This window comes from Nesoenas mayeri (genome assembly GCF_963082525.1).
Source record: "Nesoenas mayeri genome assembly, chromosome: 1".
Taxonomy (NCBI): Eukaryota; Metazoa; Chordata; class Aves; order Columbiformes; family Columbidae; genus Nesoenas; species Nesoenas mayeri.
The window spans coordinates 7,001,188-7,023,856 of record NC_137541.1 but is presented as its reverse complement, the minus strand read 5'-3'; the positions used below and the strand labels follow the sequence as shown (position 1 = coordinate 7,023,856).

Sequence of the window (22,669 nt, the reverse complement as noted above, 5' to 3'; positions counted from 1 at the left end):
CATGAATAGCTGTTCAGCTGTGTGAATAAATAATAGTTTAGAGAATGAAATAATCATGAAAATGTCATGGAAAATCAAGACTCTGAAGTCTGAAACTGAATTAGCTTCTGGTTTAGCAATTCTACCCCCCCCCCCCCCAGCTCAGAAGTTATTTTGCGTATGTTTATATAGATAAATTTGGATTTATAACTAGATGTTTTGTCTCTTCACTTGCACATAGAAGGGTTTTCCTACTGGCTACTGAAAAGAGCATTTACGCATGAATATTAAGAAACAAAATTATAATGAGTTCACAGAGGCTGTGGAATCTCCATCCTTGGAGATATTCAAAGCTCGACTGGACATGACCTTTACCAACCTGCTCTGAGTAGTCCTGCTTCAAGTAGAAGCCTGAGGTAGAGACCTTGGGAAGTGTCTACCAATCTATGTAATTCTGTGATTCTAATGTTATGGCATTAAACAATAAAAATCCTTGCAGTGATGGAGAAGGGCAAGATGACAACACAAGCTGGTGTCTGAAACCCAGCTTCCATATTCTTCCTGTGAATACAAAACTTTTTTCTGCTGTTGCTTAACATTAGTTTGCAAAAAGATCTGGAGCTTCATAGCTTCTGATATTAAGAATTTTTTTGCAGTACCCTATCAAACTTGTAGCACCCAGGACAGTCAGAATGAACATTGTTGTCCTTGGGAAAATTAGGGTAGCAGGTCAACTGAGGCAAATTAAATGTCAGACAGTATTAGAGGCAGATCCTTTGATCCTGAGCATGTATGTCTGTCCTTCACAAACACCTCTAGGCCTGCCCACTACCCACTGAATAAACCATAAATCTCTGCGGGCTCTGGAGTCGCAGCCTCCTTGCAAGCTCTTTTCTAGTTGATCCATCTGCAGGATATCACAAGGACAGTCTCTGGAGGACAAAACAAGGTTCCTGACAAGCAGCTGAGATTCATCCTGCCTAAACTGAGAAATGTATGGTGTCAGTACCTACACCTGAGGTAGTCACTCCAAAATCCCTTCACAATTAATGGGGAATGCAAGCTTCCAGGGCCCAGCCAAAAACGAGCTGAGAAAAACGGTCTTGGACAACCTGGAATCAGGTAAAAGCTACCTCAGCCTAAATCCTTATGTTATGAAATACTACAGGTGCCTGCTGTTAAAACAAGAAAATGTTCGAAGCAAGTGAAATGAAAAGAAAGTGAAGAATTAATTAAGTAAATAGAGGTGATTAAAGTAAATAAAGGAAACCATTATCATATCAAAATAAAAGACAAGAAAGATGATTAAATGAGTCTTCAAAAGACCCATGAGAAACTCACAAAAGACATAATATGCATTTACCTGGTTTTTATTCTTTCATGATTTCATTTTCATTTTTATTCACTACCATCTGATAATTGCAAAAAACAGTTAGTTTAACCATGGGCAATTTAAACCATTTTAATTTTTTTTTGAGGGCCAAGAGACAAAAGAACCTATTTATTGCCTGAGGGGATTTTTACTAAAATGAAAGCTTAATCTTTCATGTTTTTTTAAGTAAAGGCTTTTAAAAAATCATTTCTTACAATGCTGTAGGGAGAGACTTCCATGGGTATGCAAAATTGAAATTATAAATTTACAATTATAAAAAAATTAATAGTTTGGGGGATTGCATTGTCTCTGTTCTTTCTGAATGAACACTGTTTCAAGCTTAAGAGAAAGTATTTAGCACATGGAGGAGAATGAATGTCCTTAGACTCTCTTGCAGTCAAAACTATTTAGTAAGCATGTATGAGAGAAAGATCACTGGAGTTTAATTTGCTTGGAAATACGTGATTGTATGAACCTTCAAGAAGGAGTTTCATAGAGATTAAACAGTCACTATTAGATGCTGAAAATTTTTCTCCTCTTTTTGAATATATTGCAATTAGAAGCCAGCAGCAAAACTTGACATCCTCAAATATCAAATGCCCTTTTGGTCTCTCACTTCCTGGCCTGTTTTTCTGTGTTGCCAATACATCAAAGTTGGCTTGACCACCATCCCCTTCATAATACTTTGATGCGCTAAAGGTTGCTAAATCTTACATATGTAAAATTAGGCTACAAGATGAATTTTAACGGAAGTAACCACCTTTTGGGGCTCTTATAACACATGTCTACAAGAGACAGAACAAGAGTTCTTGATCAAAGTTCAATTCAGGAGAGATATTCAGGAGAGATACAGTTATATATGGGTAGGGACATGGATATGATTTATGTGGCTGTCATGGTTTAGGGCATATTAGAAGTACATGCTTATACCCATCCTTGTTCCGTGCAGTATTTTGGCTTTAACAACATCAAGAAAAGGATTAAATTCAAGCATGTACCTTTGTATTCTCCTAAATTTGGGCAGTTTTCTGAACTGAGAAATATTAATTTAATGCATTATCTGGAGAGACACAAACATTTCTTCCTAGGCTTAGTGTAGACTTTGAAATCAGATGAAATAATTTACACTTATGAAACACAACAAACTGAAGTGTTCTATTAAAAGAAAACTAGACCAAAAAAATACCCTCAAGGCCTCCACATATCCACACATTGAAAGGCAGATTTAAATGTTTTCTGCCAACATATTTCAAGTTTTAATGGAAATACTTTGAGCTACTATGAAAAGCTTTATCAAACTAAATTCATTTTCCATGGAGCTGAGAAGAATCATTGAAGATATTGTTCAGGTTTACAAAATATTTAATAGGGTGGAGAATGTGGAACCAGATAAGAAAGGTTAAACTGAAGGGCATTTTAACAAGGCTTGATTTTAGGTTGGTTGTGCAACATAAATAGGTTAGTGGACCTATTAGATATAGACTTTCTCTTTGACACACCAAATATTGGAAACACTTGTATACAGCTACTTTCTGTAAGACTTTCAAAAGCAATTGTCATTCTGAATACACTACTTCAAAGACTAAATGGCCAGAATTTTTGGAAAATAATACGTCTTCAATGTGTTGCCAAAATCATTAGTCTCCATTGAAAAACCTTGGGTCTGCTCTGTGATAACACCCTGAGCAATACTAAGCTCTAGTTATCCCAAAGAAATACCAGCCCAGGCCAGGTGAAGCACCTTTCTAACCATGTCCCTCTGCAGTCTTGGACATGAGATGAAACCACCTTCTAGGTACCCAAGGAGCCTTGAGACCAGGTTCAAATAGGGAATAGCCAGGGTGGATAAGAAGATTGCGTTGGAGAGGCAGAGAGGAAAACATGAACCTTAAGGATGAATCTGAGTCCTGTGCTAACACAGGAAGACAAAGATCACGACAGAAACATGCTGCCACCTGAGGTTCTGGTGCCACTTTGCTGCAGAGCTGCAAGGACAAGGAAAGTTCATTTTGGTACGTTGAGTTGTCCTGAGAAGTCTTGTCAGTGTGGCTCAAGAAATGCTGAGCACGCTTTGGGAGGTCAGGTTACTCAGACATTTAACAGCTAAACTGCAGAGATATTACAGAGCACGCACGAAATGCAACATTTCTGCTTCTAGAAGTGGGTGACATTTTGACATGAGTAGCAGAGAATCACTGACACTGAGACTAGCCTTTTGCAAAGTGTTAAATCTCAGCTCCAGGATAGAGGGAAGAGGTTGCTCAGGTTTAAAAAAAATATATATCAGCGAACCAAAATTATTTCCACCCAACCTGCTTCTCAGAGATGTGGTGAATTAATATGATTTTTAGGTCAAGATGAACCTTACACCATAAACAGGAAAATGCTGCACAAACTTTGTATCTGGCCAAGCTGCCTTCCATTTAACCTCTCTCCCAGACAAACAATAAAACTATAATATAATGGGAAGCACCGGCCAGCTTCAACACCTGGCACCACACTTGGTCTCAGTTCTGTTGTTCAGTGAAGAGTATTTTCCCTGCTGATGAACTCAAACCGTCTGCCATGAATTACTTTTTCATGGGGAATAAATACACACTTAAACAAGATTAAACACAAACGTTCTTTAGTGCTGTCTAAAATAATATGAATGTTTTTTAGAACAGCAATAAACACACTTCATGACGCAAATAATTACACCCTGCAGCCTTCATGTAAGATAAGTGGCCAGATTCTTGACTCGGCTACATCAATGTAAATCTGGAGTAAGTAAATTGAATCACCATCTCTCCCCATGGATTCTGGAGCTGCTAGAGTGTTGCTGAACTCTGGATTTGTCCTGATTTCTCTCTAGGGTTTTGCAGATATCAGACACGCATGACTGAAAGTCTACATGATGGTCATGGAGGCACCTGTGCCTCTTATCCTGTCCCTTTTTTCCCCCCATAAATCTGTCTTCTGCTTTGTGTAATGAAGTCAGAATCCATATTCTTTGTGCATCTGATAGCAATTCTGTAACTGTATTCTCAGGAGCAGAAGAAAGCTCCACTAAGGTTACAATGAGGAAAAGAGAAGGGAAAAAAGGTAGAAGACCTTCACAAAAATTCATGATAGGTGAAAGCAATATGCACATGGTGTACTGGAAATCAAAGATATGTTTCTCAGGGATTAAAAAGAACCACCTCGGTTGATCTTTCTGTAGGATGAGAAGGCTCGTGTTCTGAGTTCTTTTTGAAAAGTATAATTTAGCTTAAGTTTCCCATGAAATTGTACTTTTCATGTAGAGTTTCATAAGATGGGTCCATTAGGTTTTAATGGCCCCTGAAATGAATCTGGAAAGGTCAATGTGTCCACGTTGGACCACTTCAAAAGTCAGCTATTGGCTTAAAAATAACAGCTACAAAAATATTAAAAGGGCTTCTGAAAATTATATGACCACTGAACTCAGACACACGGAATCATTGTTTTAACAATTGTCTACCCATTTATTCTCATTTTCCTATTTTGATAGCAAGCACTCTGCTCTTACCAGGACTTGTGAGGGCTCCCAGAGCACCGGTCGTTGTGGAGAGAGGATTTGCATTGGTGGTGGTAGCTGAGGTTTGGGCGGCGGCTGCTGCGGCTGCTAAAGTTGCCAAATTCTGTAATTGTAAAGCGTTCATGCCTGCGTGGAGAAGAAATTGGGTTAGTGAAAGGATGGCATTAGAAAAAAAGTAAATGATTTGCAATGGACATAGAGATTTGGATGTACCTTGCCAAGAGATTCAATTCTTCTTTTCCTTCCCAAGACATCTATAATCTGCTAACCACCCTGAGTAGCATCTCTCACCTCTCTACCTTGGAGTTGAGAGAACACAGCAAAGGCACCAGCCTATAGTTTAGGAAAATTAAACCTGGTTTGTGTCTCTTCTATAAGGGAAGTGTAGAATTAAAAGTCATTTAAACCCTGTGTGAAGCCCAGGTGCAACATTATTTCCTGACACAACAGGGGGTGTAAAGAAGATAACTAACATTTAAAACACATTCAGGACAGGGTCATATAATTGAGATAAATACAATTTATTTTGTGTGTCTCCTCTGAATGTAGGTACTAAGGCTATGCTGTGCAGCAGCCAATAATCGTGCTGATCTTCCTTTTGATGTTCCTTTTCTAAAACCACATATGAACTAAGAATATCAAATTAGTATCAGTCTTATCACAGAACCGTCACTGAGGGAGGGACTTGCGGGCCACAAGCACTGGACTGTGTACTCAGTCATCTGTAACTTCATCATTTTAGAAGATGTCAGGAGATATAGTTGCATTTCAATGAGGACTTTGAACTAATGGATGCATTTCAATTGCAAAGGCTTTAATTAAGATGGCAATTAAAAAAGGACAAACAATAAATACAATTTATGTGAAATGGAAAAAAGATTATTAAGAAACAGAAAATGGCATTCATTTGACTTAAATCAGAGGGACAGAAGTCTACCTCTACAGATGCCTTCAAAAGTACCTACTTTTTACCTTGGACTAGACAAAGTACTTAAGCACTTAATCTAAGGCAAACAGCTTCAGTAAGACACTAAAATGTAGACACAAATTAAGTGCTAGCATTAAATAAACGGGATCCTTCTCAGGGTCCTCTGAATAAGATACGACTGCCCACAGCAATGTTCAGACTGGATGTGTATGTCACAGATGTGAGAGAGATTGTTTGGATGGCAGTGAGGGATCATCTTTTTTGGTCTGGACACAAGGGTGATCTATGTATGCTACTTGAGCCCTCCATAGAGTTGACAAAGTGAATGAGAACAAAATACTAAAAGAGCTTTATTAGGTTCTCATAGTCCTGATAATATAAGTACACACAAAAGATTAGGCGGTAGGAGGAGAAATACCTTTTATAGACCAAGTGATAGCACTGGGAAGACTGCATGAGTTTTGGGGAACACCCAAAGAAGAGCTTGAGTGCTTGGACATTTGTCCAACTTTTTCTGAACATTATTTCTCCCTACACACTTTGTTTCTCAAATGAGGGGACCTTAATATCAACTTAAAGAAGATGAAAAAAAAGAAAGGAGGTTAAATGATATGCTTTGTAAGTGCGTTTGAGAAGGAAAAAATGCAATGGAGAGGCATTTTATAGGAATTGAGAACTCCTACAATAACTGACTGTGATATTACTTTCAAACACATATATTGCAGACTGAGGTTGGTACAATCAATGAGCCCCATAAAGATACATTCTTACTGTCCCAGCATTAGGAACTGTGAGATGAACCTTGATATAAGCATCTATTTGTGAATAAACCCTCAAATTTAAATACAGCATGTTCCAGGTCTGGTCTCAGATGACCACCTAGCTTGGTTGAAGTTCTGACTTCTGTGGCTTAATCAAATGACCACATTCAGCTCAGATGTTGGTGCTTTTGAAAAGGTGATATGACAACACGTTAAGAGTAAGGTTTCAGTTGATCCAAGAAAGCACCACTTTGTAGTCTGGAATCTGCACCACACACTTGGAGGAATTACATGACCAAAAGAGCTCTTTCAGGCTTCTTTTGAAGGCTAATGACCATCTTAAGAAATAACGTTTTTCTCAAACCCTACCAACGCAAATTATTTGCAAGGTGCAATAAAGCTGCCATACTCACAAATCATTATTAACATAGACAATAAGGTCTAACAACTAAATCAAGCGATCATGGGTCATTGTTGCAATTTGTTCAGTCTTCTAAACTAGCTCTCACAAAGTTTAAGTGCTTAGAATACAAAGATAACTCTGAAATGGCAAAACTGTACCTTAATTACATGGTCGTTTTATAAATACTAGAGAATTAGGTATTGGATACCCAAATGAATAGAAGAAAACTGCTCAAAACATCTCAAATCTTGAACAAGGCCATCCTCTAAAGCAGGAAAAGTTGACTGAATATTTAAAGAACCTTTACTATTAGTCTAAAACTAAGTTTTAGAAGCACCATCATATTAACAAATACATTTCTGAAACCAGACACAGCAAGGAAACTCATAACAGTTTTCAAATCTCATCTCTGGTTCAACTTGAGAACTTTTCAGTCAAAAAGTACAATTCAGATAGAAATTCAGATATGCAAGCATATATATATATATTTAACTACTCATCTGACCTACTTGCTTGCCTCAAGTGTATTATTTTTTCATTAAAAGATCCTTTATTTGGTAGTAGAATTGTGCAGTTTATTTCAAACAATGTTTTAGTGATGGAGAAGACTAAAGCTGGGGTCCAGCTCTTTGCAAAGTAGACAGTGGTTCTCAAAATGAGATACAGAATCCATTTTCATCCTGAACTGATATTTGGTCCTCAAGTATTGTTTAACTTCCTGTTTCATAAAAAATAAATCAGCAAAGAATGTCCAGCAAACATTGCTCTTCTTCACTGAGGCCATATTTCGTGCCATTCTACAAGAGAGATTTGGGAAAGCAGTAGGTTGCTCTTCACCACAGCAGCATGGTTTTCTGTCACCCACTGGTTAGTTATTCATCAGAAGGACTGTCATAATCAGCTTATCTGTCGTCTATGAGGAGGTTTCCACTTCGGACTTTTAAACAGCACGCATGGCAGGGTTAAATAATAGCCAAAACCAGAACGGCACTAGAGGAGAGACTGCAAAATAGCTTAACCTAGAGGAAATCCCACATGCTTCTGGAAAACGCAAGGACTTTTCTTCAAACCTCAGTTTAGATGCAAATGAATTTTGAAGCAATTTAATAATGCTTTTACTCTTGCATTTGATGTCCACAGCTTCATCCATGCCTGCAAGGCTGCAGAAGGCTGTGAGCATAGTGAGCTGTGTGGCTGGAAGGCAGCACAGACACTATTCTGCGCTCAAGGAAAAGCGCAGCAGCCAAGACAAGGTCACCAGGCAGCGGAACAAACAACTGCTCTCTCCGGGCTCACGAACCACTGTTGTGCCTGTATGGATGCAAAATAATTCCAGCATTGCCTCATCCCACAAAACCATTTTTTTAATAGTGGGACATTTCCTGTGGAAGCACAAGAGGAACCCATCAACTTGACAAAAGAGTCTGAACGCCAAAAAAAGAGAAGCAAGAGCCATGCAGTGACGGAGTCATCTCCCCACCCAGTCTGTTTTACTGTAGAGGTGACTAAAAGACACTGGCCACAAACCAGCTCTGCAGATGTTACCGGGTGTCAGCTTCAGTGATTTCAGGAAGAAAAGACTGCTTGCTTCTGTCACACATGCGTAACAGAAGGATGGCAAAGAACCCCATTGAACTGGCCACCCAAATGTGATTGTCACCAAGGGCTCATGGCACACACTGCCATCCAGCACAGTTCAGACCTAGTTGTTTCAACAGGTTTATCACTTAATATGAATTGTCTTTAAGATCCACTGTCTTTTCAAACATATAAAAAATAAATCCTGTCATCACTGTTTCACACTCCCCAGGCATTTCACCATCTTTCCTCCCTCTTTATTGGTTTCTCCCATCAACTTGTCAAGGGTGCCAATGTCTTACTTGCTAGGACAAACTTGGAGAAGGAAACCAAATGCTCTCAAGTCACAGACCCAGTGAGTATTTTGCTTTCAAATGCATATTTTTGGTTCAATTGAACTTCAGCCAAGGTACAGTTCTATGGGACTAATCTCCTCTCTTATTCTCTCCCCTTTCACACACTGTCTTCACACATTTCACATCCTGCAGCTTGTTCAAAACAGTCCCAAATCCCGCAACAGAGCTGGACCACAAATGAGTAGATCGTTTTTATTTGAAAGCGCTGCTCACTCAGCAAATGCGCCTCTCTCTGAAGAAATGCAAATTGCTTAACGTTGAAGAACAGCCTCACAGGCAGAGCTGCACATGAAAAATGAAAATCCCCCTGTAGGGGGAAAAAAACTTCAGGGTAAGGAATAACTCTTGATCTTCATGATGGAGACGATGTTGGGAATTAAAGGGAAATGATTAAAAAAACCCAGAATCACAATACAGTTTGATTCCGTTTTTAATAACATGTATTTACCAATGTGCTATCAGCTTGGCAAATATTCAAGATTGCAAGGAAATTCAACTTTCATTTTGTTATTTGGCAGATTAAAAAAACAATTAATTTATGTACAAAACAGATGCACAGTATGCCTTGCTTGAAACTTAAGATTTAAAAAAAATTATTTATAAGGATAGGGGCATGAAAATTTAATTTAACGTTCACCTTAGGTAATTTTGTGTCTTATTGTTCACAGCAATTACCATAAATCTACATATCAATAAGCGAGAACAGATGTCAGTTGTTACAAGTGCTTGCCAATCAGGCCTGTTAAAAAGTGACAGATGGGTGGTGATAGAACATTCTCATAAGGCCTATTAGCACATTCGCAGGAAATTTTTGTAGCACTGCACAGTCACAGATGCAGTTCTGTGAAAACACGGGGAAATTTGAGAGCAAGAGATTTACATTTTACAACTTCTTGTGCTGCCTGCGTTGCGAACTTTAATACAATGAAGCAATTTGCCTCATTTCAGTCACCACAGTTTTTCTCCTGTGATAACCATAAATTCAGAATTACTAGGTATATGTAGAGGAGGCAACAGAGTCATGAGCCGTTCCTGAAGACTTCTTAGGCATCATCAGCTCTTGGGTTTCCAAAACCATAATAAAATCATATTAGGAAATAGTTGTGATTTGCTTGCTGAACAAATTCCTAATAAAAGAAGGCACCAGCTACATTTTAGTGACATGGAGAATTTCAAAGTCAGTGGCGATTATCAGAGACAAATCTGGACAGTTCATAAGCAGTTGCCAATAAATGGGCTTCTTTTTCTTTGAAAATTTTACCCTTCCCAAATATCAGGATTTATTCCTTTTGAATTAAATCCTGACTGTACCTTAAAAATTGTGTATTAAGGTAAACTTTATCATCTCCAGGCTAATAAGCAACTCTGACATCAGCCATTCCAGATGCTGATGTTAAAAATGGGGGAAAACTGTTTATGAAAGACAGTGATGTTATTCTAGCAATATTTTAATACTCAAAATAGACAGGAGACCTGAGCATTACTTCCGTCAAACCACATACAGTCTGTATCTACCTTTAGAAAAGCTGCTTATCTGATCAGCGCTAAAGGTACCGTGACTATTTAGTGTCTGATCTAGCAAAGCCCTTAAAACAACTTTTAAGCCCACATTAAGCCATGAGCCCTGGTGAGACCACATCTGGAATATTGTGTCCAGTTCTGGGCCCCTCAGTTCCAGAAGGACAGAGAACTGCTGGAGAGGGTCCAGCGTAGGGCAACAAAGATGATTAAGGGAGTGGAGCATCTCCCTTATGAAGAAAGGCTGAGGGAGCTGGGTCTCTTTAGTTTGGAGAAGAGGAGACTGAGGGGTGACCTTATTAATGTTTATAAATATATAAAGGGTGAGTGCCACGAGGATGGAGCCAGGCTCTTCTCGGTGACAACCAATGATAGGACAAGGGGTAATGGGATCAAGCTGGAACACAAGAGGTTCCACTTAAATTTGAGAAAAAACTTCTTCTCAGTGAGGGTGACAAACACTGGAACAGGCTGCCCAGGGGGGCTGTGGAGTCTCCTTCTCTGCAGACATTCAAAACCCGCCTGGACATGTTCCTGTGCGACCTCACTTAGGCGTTACTGCTCCAGCAGGGGGATTGGACTAGAAGATCTTTTGAGGTCCCTTCCAATCCCAAACATACTGTGATACTGTGATTTGGTTCTGCCCTGTTTTTTAAGAGTATATGCTTGAATCCAACTGAAAGTTGGAGGTACTGATAGATTCATGTAGGATTTCAGCACATTTTCAGGTTATACATGCTCTAAACATATCCTGGCAAGAAATGCACTTTTCTCAATTGAAACTTCCCCAGGCCTAGTGGGAAGGATTCATCTGGTCTAACTTTATCTGAATAAAAGTTACTTAATCGGGCTCTTGCTATAGTCAAAGGAGAGTGAGTGGATGATTCATCTGATCCTAAAATAGACCTACCCTTGGTAGGATGAATCTCAGCCTGTGAGTGACTCCTCGTTGACATTGCAGGGGCACTGGATGCTTAATTTCCAAACTGCTGGGGTTCAGTGGGATGAATTCCACTCCCAGAGGAACCAAGGCGATAAAAAGCTCCTCTCCTTCCCTTCACTGCCTATGGAAAGCCCAGGCAAGGCTACAGATTTTGTGCCCAGACTTGGCCAAAATTCCATATTGTGCCTTTTTACCACCTGAATAAGCACATCTCATAAACTGCCAAGCATTATTTTTCCTCTCAAGGTGCCTCTCCTTCTCCTGTGAGCAGAAGCAATGTGTGCAGAGAGCAGCCTCACTTGCTTCAAACTCTGCCTCTCCAAAAAAAGCTAAATGGAGTTGTTTAATTTATTAGCTTAAAAAAAAATATAGCAACCAAATCTAATTGTATGGGTTCAATTAAGTAGGACTTTCAAAGGAATTACTACTACAAAAGCTCAATGCTTTTAGTCCCTGATGTCAACACTTTCAAAACTGGTAGTTATCTTCAAGAAACAGCTATCTCCCTTGAGCTGGAAACAGTTTCTCAGTGACCTTTACTTTTAATATGATATCCCTAAAGAGGTCATAGCAGGAGAAGCCCTCCTTCAGTATGGCTCTGCTGGAATGAGGCCACCGAAGAGTCAGAGGATATAAAGGGTCCTTGGGCCAATGCAGAAGTATTGAGCTTCTGTGCAGATGGTCCTGGCTTCCAACTGGTCCCTCCAGATCTACCGAGCCAATCCAACAATTAGAGGGAAATATTCAGAAAGCAGAACCTCACAGAGTTTCTCTCACCCATCTGCTCCTACAGACTCTGCAACAGGAGGGAATCTGGCTTGAGTAACAGAGGAAGGGTGAAATGGCTTGAACAGGGCTCAGAAGGGGCCAGAAGTTCAACCCAAAATGCAACCAAACTGTGAGAGAGTTTGGAAAGGACCAGAAAAAAACCATACATTGGAAAAATATAAAAAGTCCCAGCTGTAGAGGGTTTAGGGATCTCAAAGCAAAAGCCAGAAAAGACAAAAGCATGGTTTCATCTCCTGCGTGATTTCAGAAGGCAAAATACACTGTCTGTTCAATGAAATTAAGAGAGTCCCTTTGTGTCTTTTATGAGAACTATACATGTTTACATGTCCTGAGTGGTGACATATATAGAAATATTTCTGCATGAGCAGATATTTATTCCTGCCAAAACATTTTACATTAGCAAATAGGAGATCTTCACAGATCCTATATTTTTGAACATTTCAATTTTCTGCGATCACCCTATGTCATATAAAACCTCCCTGTTTATACTGTCTGTATAGTACTTTCCAGGGTCTTCTTAAAACAGGCAGGTTGGCTTAAATAACTGCAGCTTTTAAGACCTGACCCAGCACCAGCCAAATTCAATGCAAACATTCAAGCAACATCAATCTCCTTTGAACTAAGATTTCCATGTAATTTGTATATATTTGAAGGAGCAATCTTTTTTGCTTGAAAGGTTGCTAGTGCTTAATGTAGCTTGCATTGTCTTTTTAAAGTAATACAATCAAATCACATAATGTAATTCATCTACATTATTAGCCTTCCCCAAAGACAAAGCTCAGGCTAGAAGCTGAGGCTTGAGAGGCATGTGAGAGAAAGCATTGCCTTTAAATTAGCATTAGCAGAGGAGGGGAGGAAAAGTGGGGAAGTGCTCACTGCAAAATGTTCACTTGATGGTGGTTTGTGCTTGCATGTTTTACAAAGGACAGTGAAGCAGAGCTTGGCAAGGTAGGCTCAGCTCCTGTAATCAACACCAGGGGATTACTCTAATACCAAGGGCAGCGTTACCAACTCCCCCAAATTTGTTACCAGTCTCAACAAATTACATTATTGTCTTTGCCTTGGCACCTGAAATAAAACAATTTAATGCAAATGTCATTTTTCAGTAAATACAGGAAAACCTAAACTAGGGAATCAAGCGTGCAACCTTAAAGCTTGGAAAGCTAAATGGCAAACTACAACTTTTTGTGTCTCAAATTTTAATGTCTACCAAATTTTAATTAAACCAGTTTTCATGATTTGGTTGGACTTCATGCATGGTTTATGAACATGGGGTAAAGGCAGTAATGAATATATCGTAGGGCCAGTAAACTGCTAAAGAACAGCATTCACTTTTAGAGCTGGCCCTCTGTGTGTTTAATGCCTGTATGTTGGTGAGTTCTTGAGAAAAGTCCCCATTTTTCTTTGGATTGAATCCCCAGCTGCCAAACAAACAAACTTCAATTCTCTTCAACCAGAAATGCCTAAAACCCCCGCTTCTTTTAACAAAGAATCTCTGCTTTTGCCACAGAAAAACTACTTCAACCAGACTGAGGCATGATATTCAAATTTTACACTGAAAATCAGTCTTCGCTCTTTAAGAAAAAATACTGCAGAGGACTGCATGGCAAATGTTTCCTCATATGTGCAGCTGGGAATGTGCTGTGTTCTTTCTGTTCATTATTGTTGAAGTTTAACTCAGCTAATCAATCAAAACCACGACATCTGCTCACTCACTCCCTCACCTCCCCCCCAAATCAAGGAGAGAATTGAAAAGGAAGAAAGTCATGGACTAAGATAAAAACAGTTTAATAAAATAACAAAATAGCAGTAGTATACTACAAGTAATTTTATGTGTGTATATATATATATATAATGAGAATAAAATATAAAATAATTCCTGGGAAGAGAGGACCCTGGTCCTGAACAGCAAGCAAGGAAAAAGAGAAGCAAGAGAAAAACACCAAAAAGGCAGAAAGGCCCAGAGGTCTCTGCAAAATGGTCAAGTCTGGATGTCAGTCAAAGTCAGTCCCATCCATGCTCCCCTTTCCAGCTGCAGATAGAGAGCCCAGAAAGACCTTGGCTCCCAAACAATGAAGATAACAGTAACCTCTTCAATTGTTGCCTCTCTAACTCAAAAACACTGGAAATTTACTCGAAGAAAAACACTAATTCGGTCTCGGGGTGTTATCTTCTTGTTCTCAAACTAAATCCAACTGACTGTGCCAGCTACAATAAAACAGCACAAGTATGAAGATAACATGAGCTTTAGTAGAACAAACAAATGCTTGTAGATCCAAGAGTCCCCAATTTTAGACACTGGCGTGACTGTATTTAGTCCTAATTCAGCAAACTGTGACTTCACTGAAACTTTAGCACAAAAGAGATGGCAGAGCCCTGACATGGAAGTAAAAGTGAAATTTTAATGGCTCTTGTGGCTTTTGATCAAACTTTCAGTGTCTGAATTCTATGGTAAGCACACCGATTGACTTCAAAGATAAAAGTTGGACCCCTCAGACACAAAGTTCAAAGAACTTGCAAGCTGCAATGATGGATCTTCTTTAACACCTTCCTCAATTGTGTCTAGATTTTATTCCTCACCTTGAAATATTACACTAATAGGCAAGCTAGACACAATACAGATATACAGGTTAGATTAGTTTTTGTAAAATGAATGTGTATAGCTTAAGTTAAAAACTCTAGGCCTTTAAAAACATTCAAGGATGGCTTCAGCAGGTAATGCAAGATATTGCTGCAGACACAGGAGTATTTTCTATTGCTTTCACAAAACGTAGTGGATGAATCTTTAATACTAGATGCACAGCATAACATAGTTCTGCATGATTTCTGAGGAGAGAACATGAACTCTCAGTCTTAATGATGAAATAGTGCTTAGTCTTTGGCACTTTCCTGTAGAGCTGCATTTAATATCACTAATTTGACCTTAAACATTAAGGTTTAGGACTTACATGTTTTGGGGAAAGACAGGAGTAAACTTCAAGCTGTTTTGATAACATGAATATAAGAGAAAAAACCCCATAATTTTCAGGAGAAGCAACCAGTCATTAAATTATTCCATAGATGAGCACATCAGCAATCTAATCTGTACTCAAGAAGGTATATCCCTCAAGTGACAGTGATGTGTCACTACGATTTCTTATTATGACTTTGTACTAGACCATATGATTTTCAGAGAATAAACCACATCTCAGATCAAGATCCCATCCTGAAGCTACTTGACTAAAATTTTTGGTTTCAACATAGTTCTTGGAGAAAAAGTTGAACCTACACTAACAGTGAGGAATAGGCAACAAAACTTCTAAGGTCCACATAATGCAACGGATATCACATTATTTTTCCTTGTGGTCTCAATTCTTTCATTTTGTAGACCTAACCAAATATGAAAACATTAAACACAATCTCTGAGCTCAAAGCCACTTCCAAAACTGCCAAGTATAAAACTGTTACCGAGCCGCTGTGTTCTGTTTATCATATTAAGATACATTTTTTTGATGAAAAAAATGCTAGATTGCAAGTGTAACATAATAGAACCAGCAAGCACTGCCAGCAGGTCTGAGGAAAAGAGAATAATTCAGAGATATTGTCATCTGTAGGCCAATTTATATTGTCAGACAGCAGGTTCACATTAGTCTCTGATGTCACTGCAATAATGGCATAATATAACAATTGAGTGAAGAATACCTGTGGGGTATAGCTATATGGTGCGGTATATCTCTACTTGTTAAAGTATTTCAGGATTCATTCAAAGCAGAACCAGAAGAAGCAAAAGACCAGGATTAAAAGAAGAGTGAGAAAATGGTGTTCATAAAGACTTCTGAATATTTCAGCCCTTATTTTGTGATGATGAAGCAAGCACGATGTTGTATTTCATTAATTCAGTGGGTTCATGATTAAAATAAACTAATGTAGCAATTTAGGGGTTTTGTGCTGTGCTTCCTTTTTTTCTTTCCCTATAACAAGAAAAAAGGCTTTTTAACAGTTTCTCGCGGCAGGCATAATGTGCATCTGTGCTCTGATTTACTGCACATGCTGCCTTCTCTAGCATCATGTTAAGTTGGGGTATCAGCATGGTAGGTCACACAGTGGGAACGACCTTTTGCTAATCACTACACATCAGTTACTACTGGCACACAGCTCATTACTAAGAAACCCTCCAACTAGCTGGCTTTCAAATCCAGTCACACTTTGATTTTTCCTTTTTTTGTTCCTTTTCTTTCTTTCTTTTTGTCCCCCAGACTAAAGATTATACTTTTACATAAAAGCTTCTGTTGTGTAATTTTGTCAACTAGGGTTCCAAAGTCAAAAAGGCACCCAGTTAATTTTCCGTGATTATAAAAGGAGCCTGAAAATTCATACTGAAGGTAGGCCTGTAATCTTGGGTTTCATTAAAAAGGTCAGAACGTTTTTACTCACCACCCATTATTAAAATATTTGAGGGCTGCCATTAATTTGATTTTTCAGGACATAGAAATCTCACTGGAAATTAGAATGCAATCCTGCTGTTGCTTTACTGGCACTTTTCATAGGGTAGGATACGGCTGCAGGGACTGAGAGCTCTCCTGCAATTTACAATTGGTTACTTTGGACAAATGGCAGGTGACTAATGCAAGACAAACTGTTTGCACAACCTGGGAGCACCGGGTTTAATTTCAGTCTCTGAAAGAGGGGAGAAAGTGTTTCTATTGACACTGAACCGCGAGCTGTCCCCTGCCAATACATCTGCCACATTTAATACACAACACCTTCCCCGCCCCCGACAAGGTGATTATTAGAGGTACAGAATTCAATAGCTTAAGAATATAAAACATAGCTGGAGCAGAAGGAAATAGTTTTTAACTTACCGGCCATTTGCTGAATGCCGCTGAAGGCACCCAAGTTACTGGAGGAAGTTGCTTGCTGCAGGAGCTGCAAATTAACAACACAACACAGCAATCTATCTGACATTAATGTAACAAATGAAGATAAAACTAAAATGAGCTATCATTTCACATTTGGAGTATTTCTGCTTTCCTTTACATTTATATAGTCTCTTGCTTCTGTCTATTGTTGGAATGAACATCCCCAGAGTCAATGCTGTAAATCCATATTAATGTCTAATCTCTATTAAGAAACACAGAGACACAAGGGAAACTCAATAACATTGCTGCTTTAAAACAATTAATCAATTTATTCTTTTTAACAACCAGGTGTTAAATCTATTTAAACCAACATAGCGTGACTAATTACAACCCTCTGTAGTCTAGTAGTTACCATAACTCATCTCTGTCAATCACAGTCCATTCTCCCCCATCCCCTTGAATTCAGTTTTTTCTTTATTATCTCCATGAATCAAGCACACAGATAGTCATTAGACTGGTATTTGTATATAACAATTTACCCTGCCACAGTATTAATTAGCCTACCTCAGTACTAATATATATTTTTAATTGCCAGGTAAATAGCTGTTTATAATGATATCACTTTATCAAAGCATTGTATGCATATATATTACGTGTATATATATGCCTACATGGTACATCTATATGGATGCATCTATTTGTTTAACTCGGAATCATCAGGAGCTCCCCGAATTATCCAAAAGCTGCTCAATGAGACCTCTCTGTTTCCGTGTGACCAAAGGCAGATGCTCCCTCTCAGCTGTGCTGCAGGGGAGACTCTCTTGGCCATCCAGGACCCGAGACTCATGACTGTGGATTTCAGATTTCTCCAACAGGGGCAGCAGCTAGAATTTGTTTCCATCTTACAAGTGGACAAAGGAAAATACCATTTTAAATTTATGAGAAACAAATTGCTTTTCTTCACTTTCTGTACAAGGTAGAGTCATAGAATCATTTCAGTTGGAAGAGACCCTCAGGATCATCGAGTCCAACCATAACCTAACTCTAGCACTAAACCATGTCCCTAAGAACCTTGTCTAAACACCTTTTAAACACCTCCAGGGATGGTGATTCCACCACTGCCCTGGGCAGCCTGTTCCAGTGCCTGACAACCCTTTCCGTGAATAATTTTTTCCTAATCTCCAATCTAAACCTAGCCAAACAGGTAGTTTGACCCACCCAACAGGTAGTATGAACCACATATGCTTAGCATTGTCAGAGTCATGCATTAAACTGAAAGCCATTTCCAAACAAAAATGTGGAAAAAATCAGAGGACAGAACCACAACATTCTAGTTTAGAGGCTGCACCATATAGATATGGCCCCTATCAGCTGCCTTTCTGTCCTCCTCTAAGGAAGAGCTTAAATTTTATTCGAGCTATAAAGAACAGACTCTAACATTCAAAAGAATAATAAAGCTAACGGAATCAAATTTTATTTTGCAGCACAAGTAAACTTCAAATGCTTGCCTTGGACAGTACTGACACTTCTTGAAAAGTTTATTCAAGTTCTATTCCTTGTTATTTAATTTTAGATCATGTGATAAACATACAGATTTTTTTTGTATAGAAGATGACATGCTACCTGCCCTGGAGGACTTAACAATTTATTGCAGGGAGTTTACTATAGCTGATTTACCATGTTTCTAAAATAAATGCAGCATAATATATCTGCTGCCTCTGCAATGCACTTACAGCTAGATATTGTGGTGTGAGTCCTCCAAGACCTGTGAGGTTTCCCCAAGTGGCAGTATTGAGCTGTTGCATCTGCTGTGCCAACTGCTGCTGCAAACGCCGCTGCTCCTTGTCCTTTTGGGTATCGGCGAACTTCACCACGATTGGCGAAGAGCAGCCCTGTGGTTAGACAGATTGGGAAAGACAGAAGGGTTAAATCCCACCGAGTCACGCTCGCATCGTGAGCTCAGCCACGTCTCAGAGGGCCACCAGCAACGGCACAACCTGGTTGCTCACTCTCTTTTTGTGATTGGCATGTGTAGGATGGCAAGCGCTAAGATTTTTAGCTTCTTAGGTAAAGAGACTACGGAGAAATTATTCGTCTCCCAGTTCTTTGTATAAAGCACCTTTCCTTAGGCTCTCTTTTCTTTCCAGCTATCAAAACTGCTGCCAGAGACAGTGAACTGTACCAGTCCCCTTTAATTAAGCTTCACAGTTGATGAGATGGATGCGATGCTTTGTCTGCAGTCTGTTTTCAAGGCATCGCCAAAGGGAGCGGTGTCCAACCTCCCTGCTGCCAGGGACCACACAGCCAACACTGCCCTGCCACCATGGGCTGGCTGTGCGGTCACGCTCAGTGCAGCTGGCTCCTGTGCCTGATGTAAATAGACCATGGGCAACAGATTTACTTCAGTGCCCATCATCAGTGGGTCACTGGTCCTTTTCGTACCAAGGACCTCCAGTCCCAAGTGAGAGCAAAGGGTGATGCTGCTGGAGAATTCACCCACCTCTGGTCTGCTCCCAGGCACGCTTTGTATCAAGCATCCTTGAGATGTGAACAAAGGGCAGGATGCAGACCAAAAGCGACTAGTTCTGGTGACAGCAGCTCATTCCTAATTGCCCTTATTTCTTCATTGCTGCTATGAGCCTCTTGTTACATGATATGAGAGGGCTGCAAGACACCTTAGGAAACAGGGAGGCTGTAAGAAAGAACTAGAGATCTGGTCTGCAGCCTACTCCTCACCCGTGTCTTAGGGACCCTTGAGGAGAAGTAGGAGGTCATGGACTAGATGGACTTTAGAGGTAAGCTGGATATTTCTCTTGGACTTCAAGTTGGGTTTTCCTGGGCAAAGTCACTGAAAGAATGAGACGTGAATATGAAATCTCTGCTGCTCTCACTTGATTTTTTTTTTGCCCGCTAACACACAAAAATATTTTTCATAATTTAACCTCTCAAGTCTTCATTTTTTCAAATCAAAGGAGCAAACTATATACTGCATTGATTCAGTTATTCAAATTAATTCAAGCATTTTGTGAGTCATATTAACTGTCAATCCATTGCACACTGTTTTCCAGCTTCATAGGATCCAATGAATAATTTCCCTCCACACGCTATGCTTTGTTATACTAATTTCTTGTCTAACTTCAATCTGGACACAATGCGGGGAGTGAAAGATGACTCAGGTCCAAAAACCACAGCGGCATTTTAGTCAAAATGTATAGTGTGGGATGTGGAACAGGGTTCTACTTAACCTAACACTTCCCATGGCTGCTCTCCCAACACTGTGAATATCTTCAGAAAAGTTCCTGTCCTCTTTTATTTACAAAAACCAGCCATGTACCTTTTCTCTGAAGAACCTCACACCCAGAGAAATGATAAGAACATTCACAACCAACAGGCAAAATGATGAAATAAATCACAATAATAACATCTCTTGTATGAAGATCTCCCATCAATACTGTTCCTTTAGAATTATCTTAGAAAATCATCACTTGTGATTTATTATTCTACCTGCAACTCCTTTCCTCTGTGTTTCATTGTAAAAGTGTCTTTCAGTGTTTCAGTGGGGAAGAAAGGAGATATGTACCACTCCAGCAATCAAATAAAGATTATGAAGGAGTCAGCTTGTTACACAATTACCCCTCTCTAGTGATTTTTTATACTAATATTAAAAACAAGACCCTTAAAAAAATAAAAAAAAAAGAAAAGAAAGAAAAAGGAGTGGAGGGTTTGAGAGAGTTTCTTCTGGTTTAGCTAATAAAAAAAGCAAGTAGTTTCTATTTAATATGAGATTTGGCAGCACTGGGTTAACAACAACAAGAATTTGCTGCCTTCTACCTAGATGTCCAAGAGAATCAAGCCTATTTCCAAAGAAACAGAACGAATTTCAAAGGAAGAAATATTATATACTATTTCAGTTCTCAGTTCAGCAGCTCAGCACTCAACACTACAGCTGACATCAAATTTATGAATGTTTAAATGTCAGTAAATTGTATAAAAACAGTATCTCTGCAATTTATGAATCTATAATTCATTTTTTCACTGTCTGCTCTATATTTCATCACTTCATCATTTTCAAGAGACCAAACATTTTGAAAACTGAAATTATATGTAGCATGTGGCTCTATATGAGAAACGGGTTGTTATTGTTGCATCAAATTTACTCTGTGATAACAAATTAGTGTCTTCTACTGGTGCTGCATTTGAATGCCTTAAACAAACAAACAAAAAACTCCACAGAAATGAGACAGAAGAGCAAAAACTTAGAGCAGCAATTATGTTTTTAAAATCAGTTGATTTAACCAGGTCAGAAAGTCAGGTGGAAACAGTAGTAAGAGAATTCTATGAGATGCATTCATTTGGACATTAACATCCTCAATGTTCTTTTATGGTCCACTTTGGAAATTCATGTTGGTGAGTGATGTGTGCCCAAGAATTGAAAATAATGAAATCAGAAGAAATACTCTGCAGTAATTTGATTGAAACATAATTGTGTACTATGTATTGGCACTCCAGCTCACTTTTGTTTGCAAAAAAACCCACAAAACAAAAGTGTCCAAGGACCAGTGTTTCAGGCTGAGAGTTGAGATTTAACTCCAGCTAACCCAGGTCAATTTTTTAATAGAAGATTATTGGCAAAGTGAGCAATTTTTTTTGTTGTTTGTTTGAATAATGATTTGTGTTTTATGCTCTTCCATTATCTATCTTGAGAGGAAGCTCCCGGCATATATGCAGGGTGCAGGTTCCCTCCTCATTCAATGGCTTGGTGTCTCCATCCCATTTAGTGCCATTTTCTTCCCAGCAGCTGATGTCAAGACAGTTGGTACAGACTCTGTTGAGTCCCTCACCCCCGGAGCTGGAGGGTCTATTGCTTCTCTCCAAAAATAGACTCTCAGCCTAAGCTCAATTGGCACAAAGACCCAGATGTTCAAAGTGCAAAATACTTGGGATCACCTTGCCAATGTGGGGATCTCATTGATGATGTCTCTAAAGGTGTCGAGAAGTATTTTGATCCAACAGTAACTATTCTATGGAACTAATGTCAACAGGACTATCACATCAAAATGCAGCCTCTTTTGGAGCACTGCACAGAACAGAAGAATGGGAGAATTTGTATAGGAGGTATTATCGATTTAATTTTACCATTTTTTTTGAAGTAGAGCTGTGTAAAATTCATTTTGCTAGACAGAAAAATACATTAAAACACATGGAAAAATGTAGGTAAAGCACAGTATTACCAATAAACATTTCCTTGGAATCAAACTCAGAAAGACATATAGATCTGAAGTAATGGAGCAGTGTATGGCAGATAAAATATAAGTATTATTTTGGAGAATCAAAGTGGCATTTTTTTTTTTTTTCACAATGTACTGTCAGACTGTATATATTGTATAACAGCAGCTTTCTAGTAAAGATTATTTCAATTATTCTCATCTCATTGGCAGAGTCTCATCTAAAACTGTATACTCAGGGTCTAAAAATGCATTGCACTGAAAAGAAAACACATTGATTATAAAAGAAGCTCAACCAAATTCAAACGTGATGTTTGGAAAGACAATAGCTTCGCAATGCTGATATCATTACTTATACTATACAGGAAACAGTTAGTGACATTTTCATGCACTGCCTTGATTTTTATCTTCTCCTCCTTCTTCTCTCCACCCTCCCACCCC

At 39.0% G+C, this 22,669-nt stretch overlaps 1 protein-coding gene across 13 annotated transcripts in view; it reads right to left on the bottom strand.

Moving 5' to 3' along the window:
- CELF2 (CUGBP Elav-like family member 2) overlaps positions 1–22,669 on the bottom strand; it is a gene marked incomplete at both ends in the record, with an annotated part of 370,914 nt that overhangs the window by 29,575 nt on the left and 318,670 nt on the right. For all 13 annotated transcript variants that reach the window (XM_080352320.1, XM_080352319.1, XM_080352310.1 and 10 more), the window contains 3 exons: positions 4,881–5,015; positions 17,007–17,070; positions 18,737–18,895. In XM_080352320.1, the coding sequence (XP_080208446.1) occupies positions 4,881–5,015; positions 17,007–17,070; positions 18,737–18,895 (358 nt within the window). The remainder of the gene's footprint in view (positions 1–4,880; positions 5,016–17,006; positions 17,071–18,736; positions 18,896–22,669) is intronic.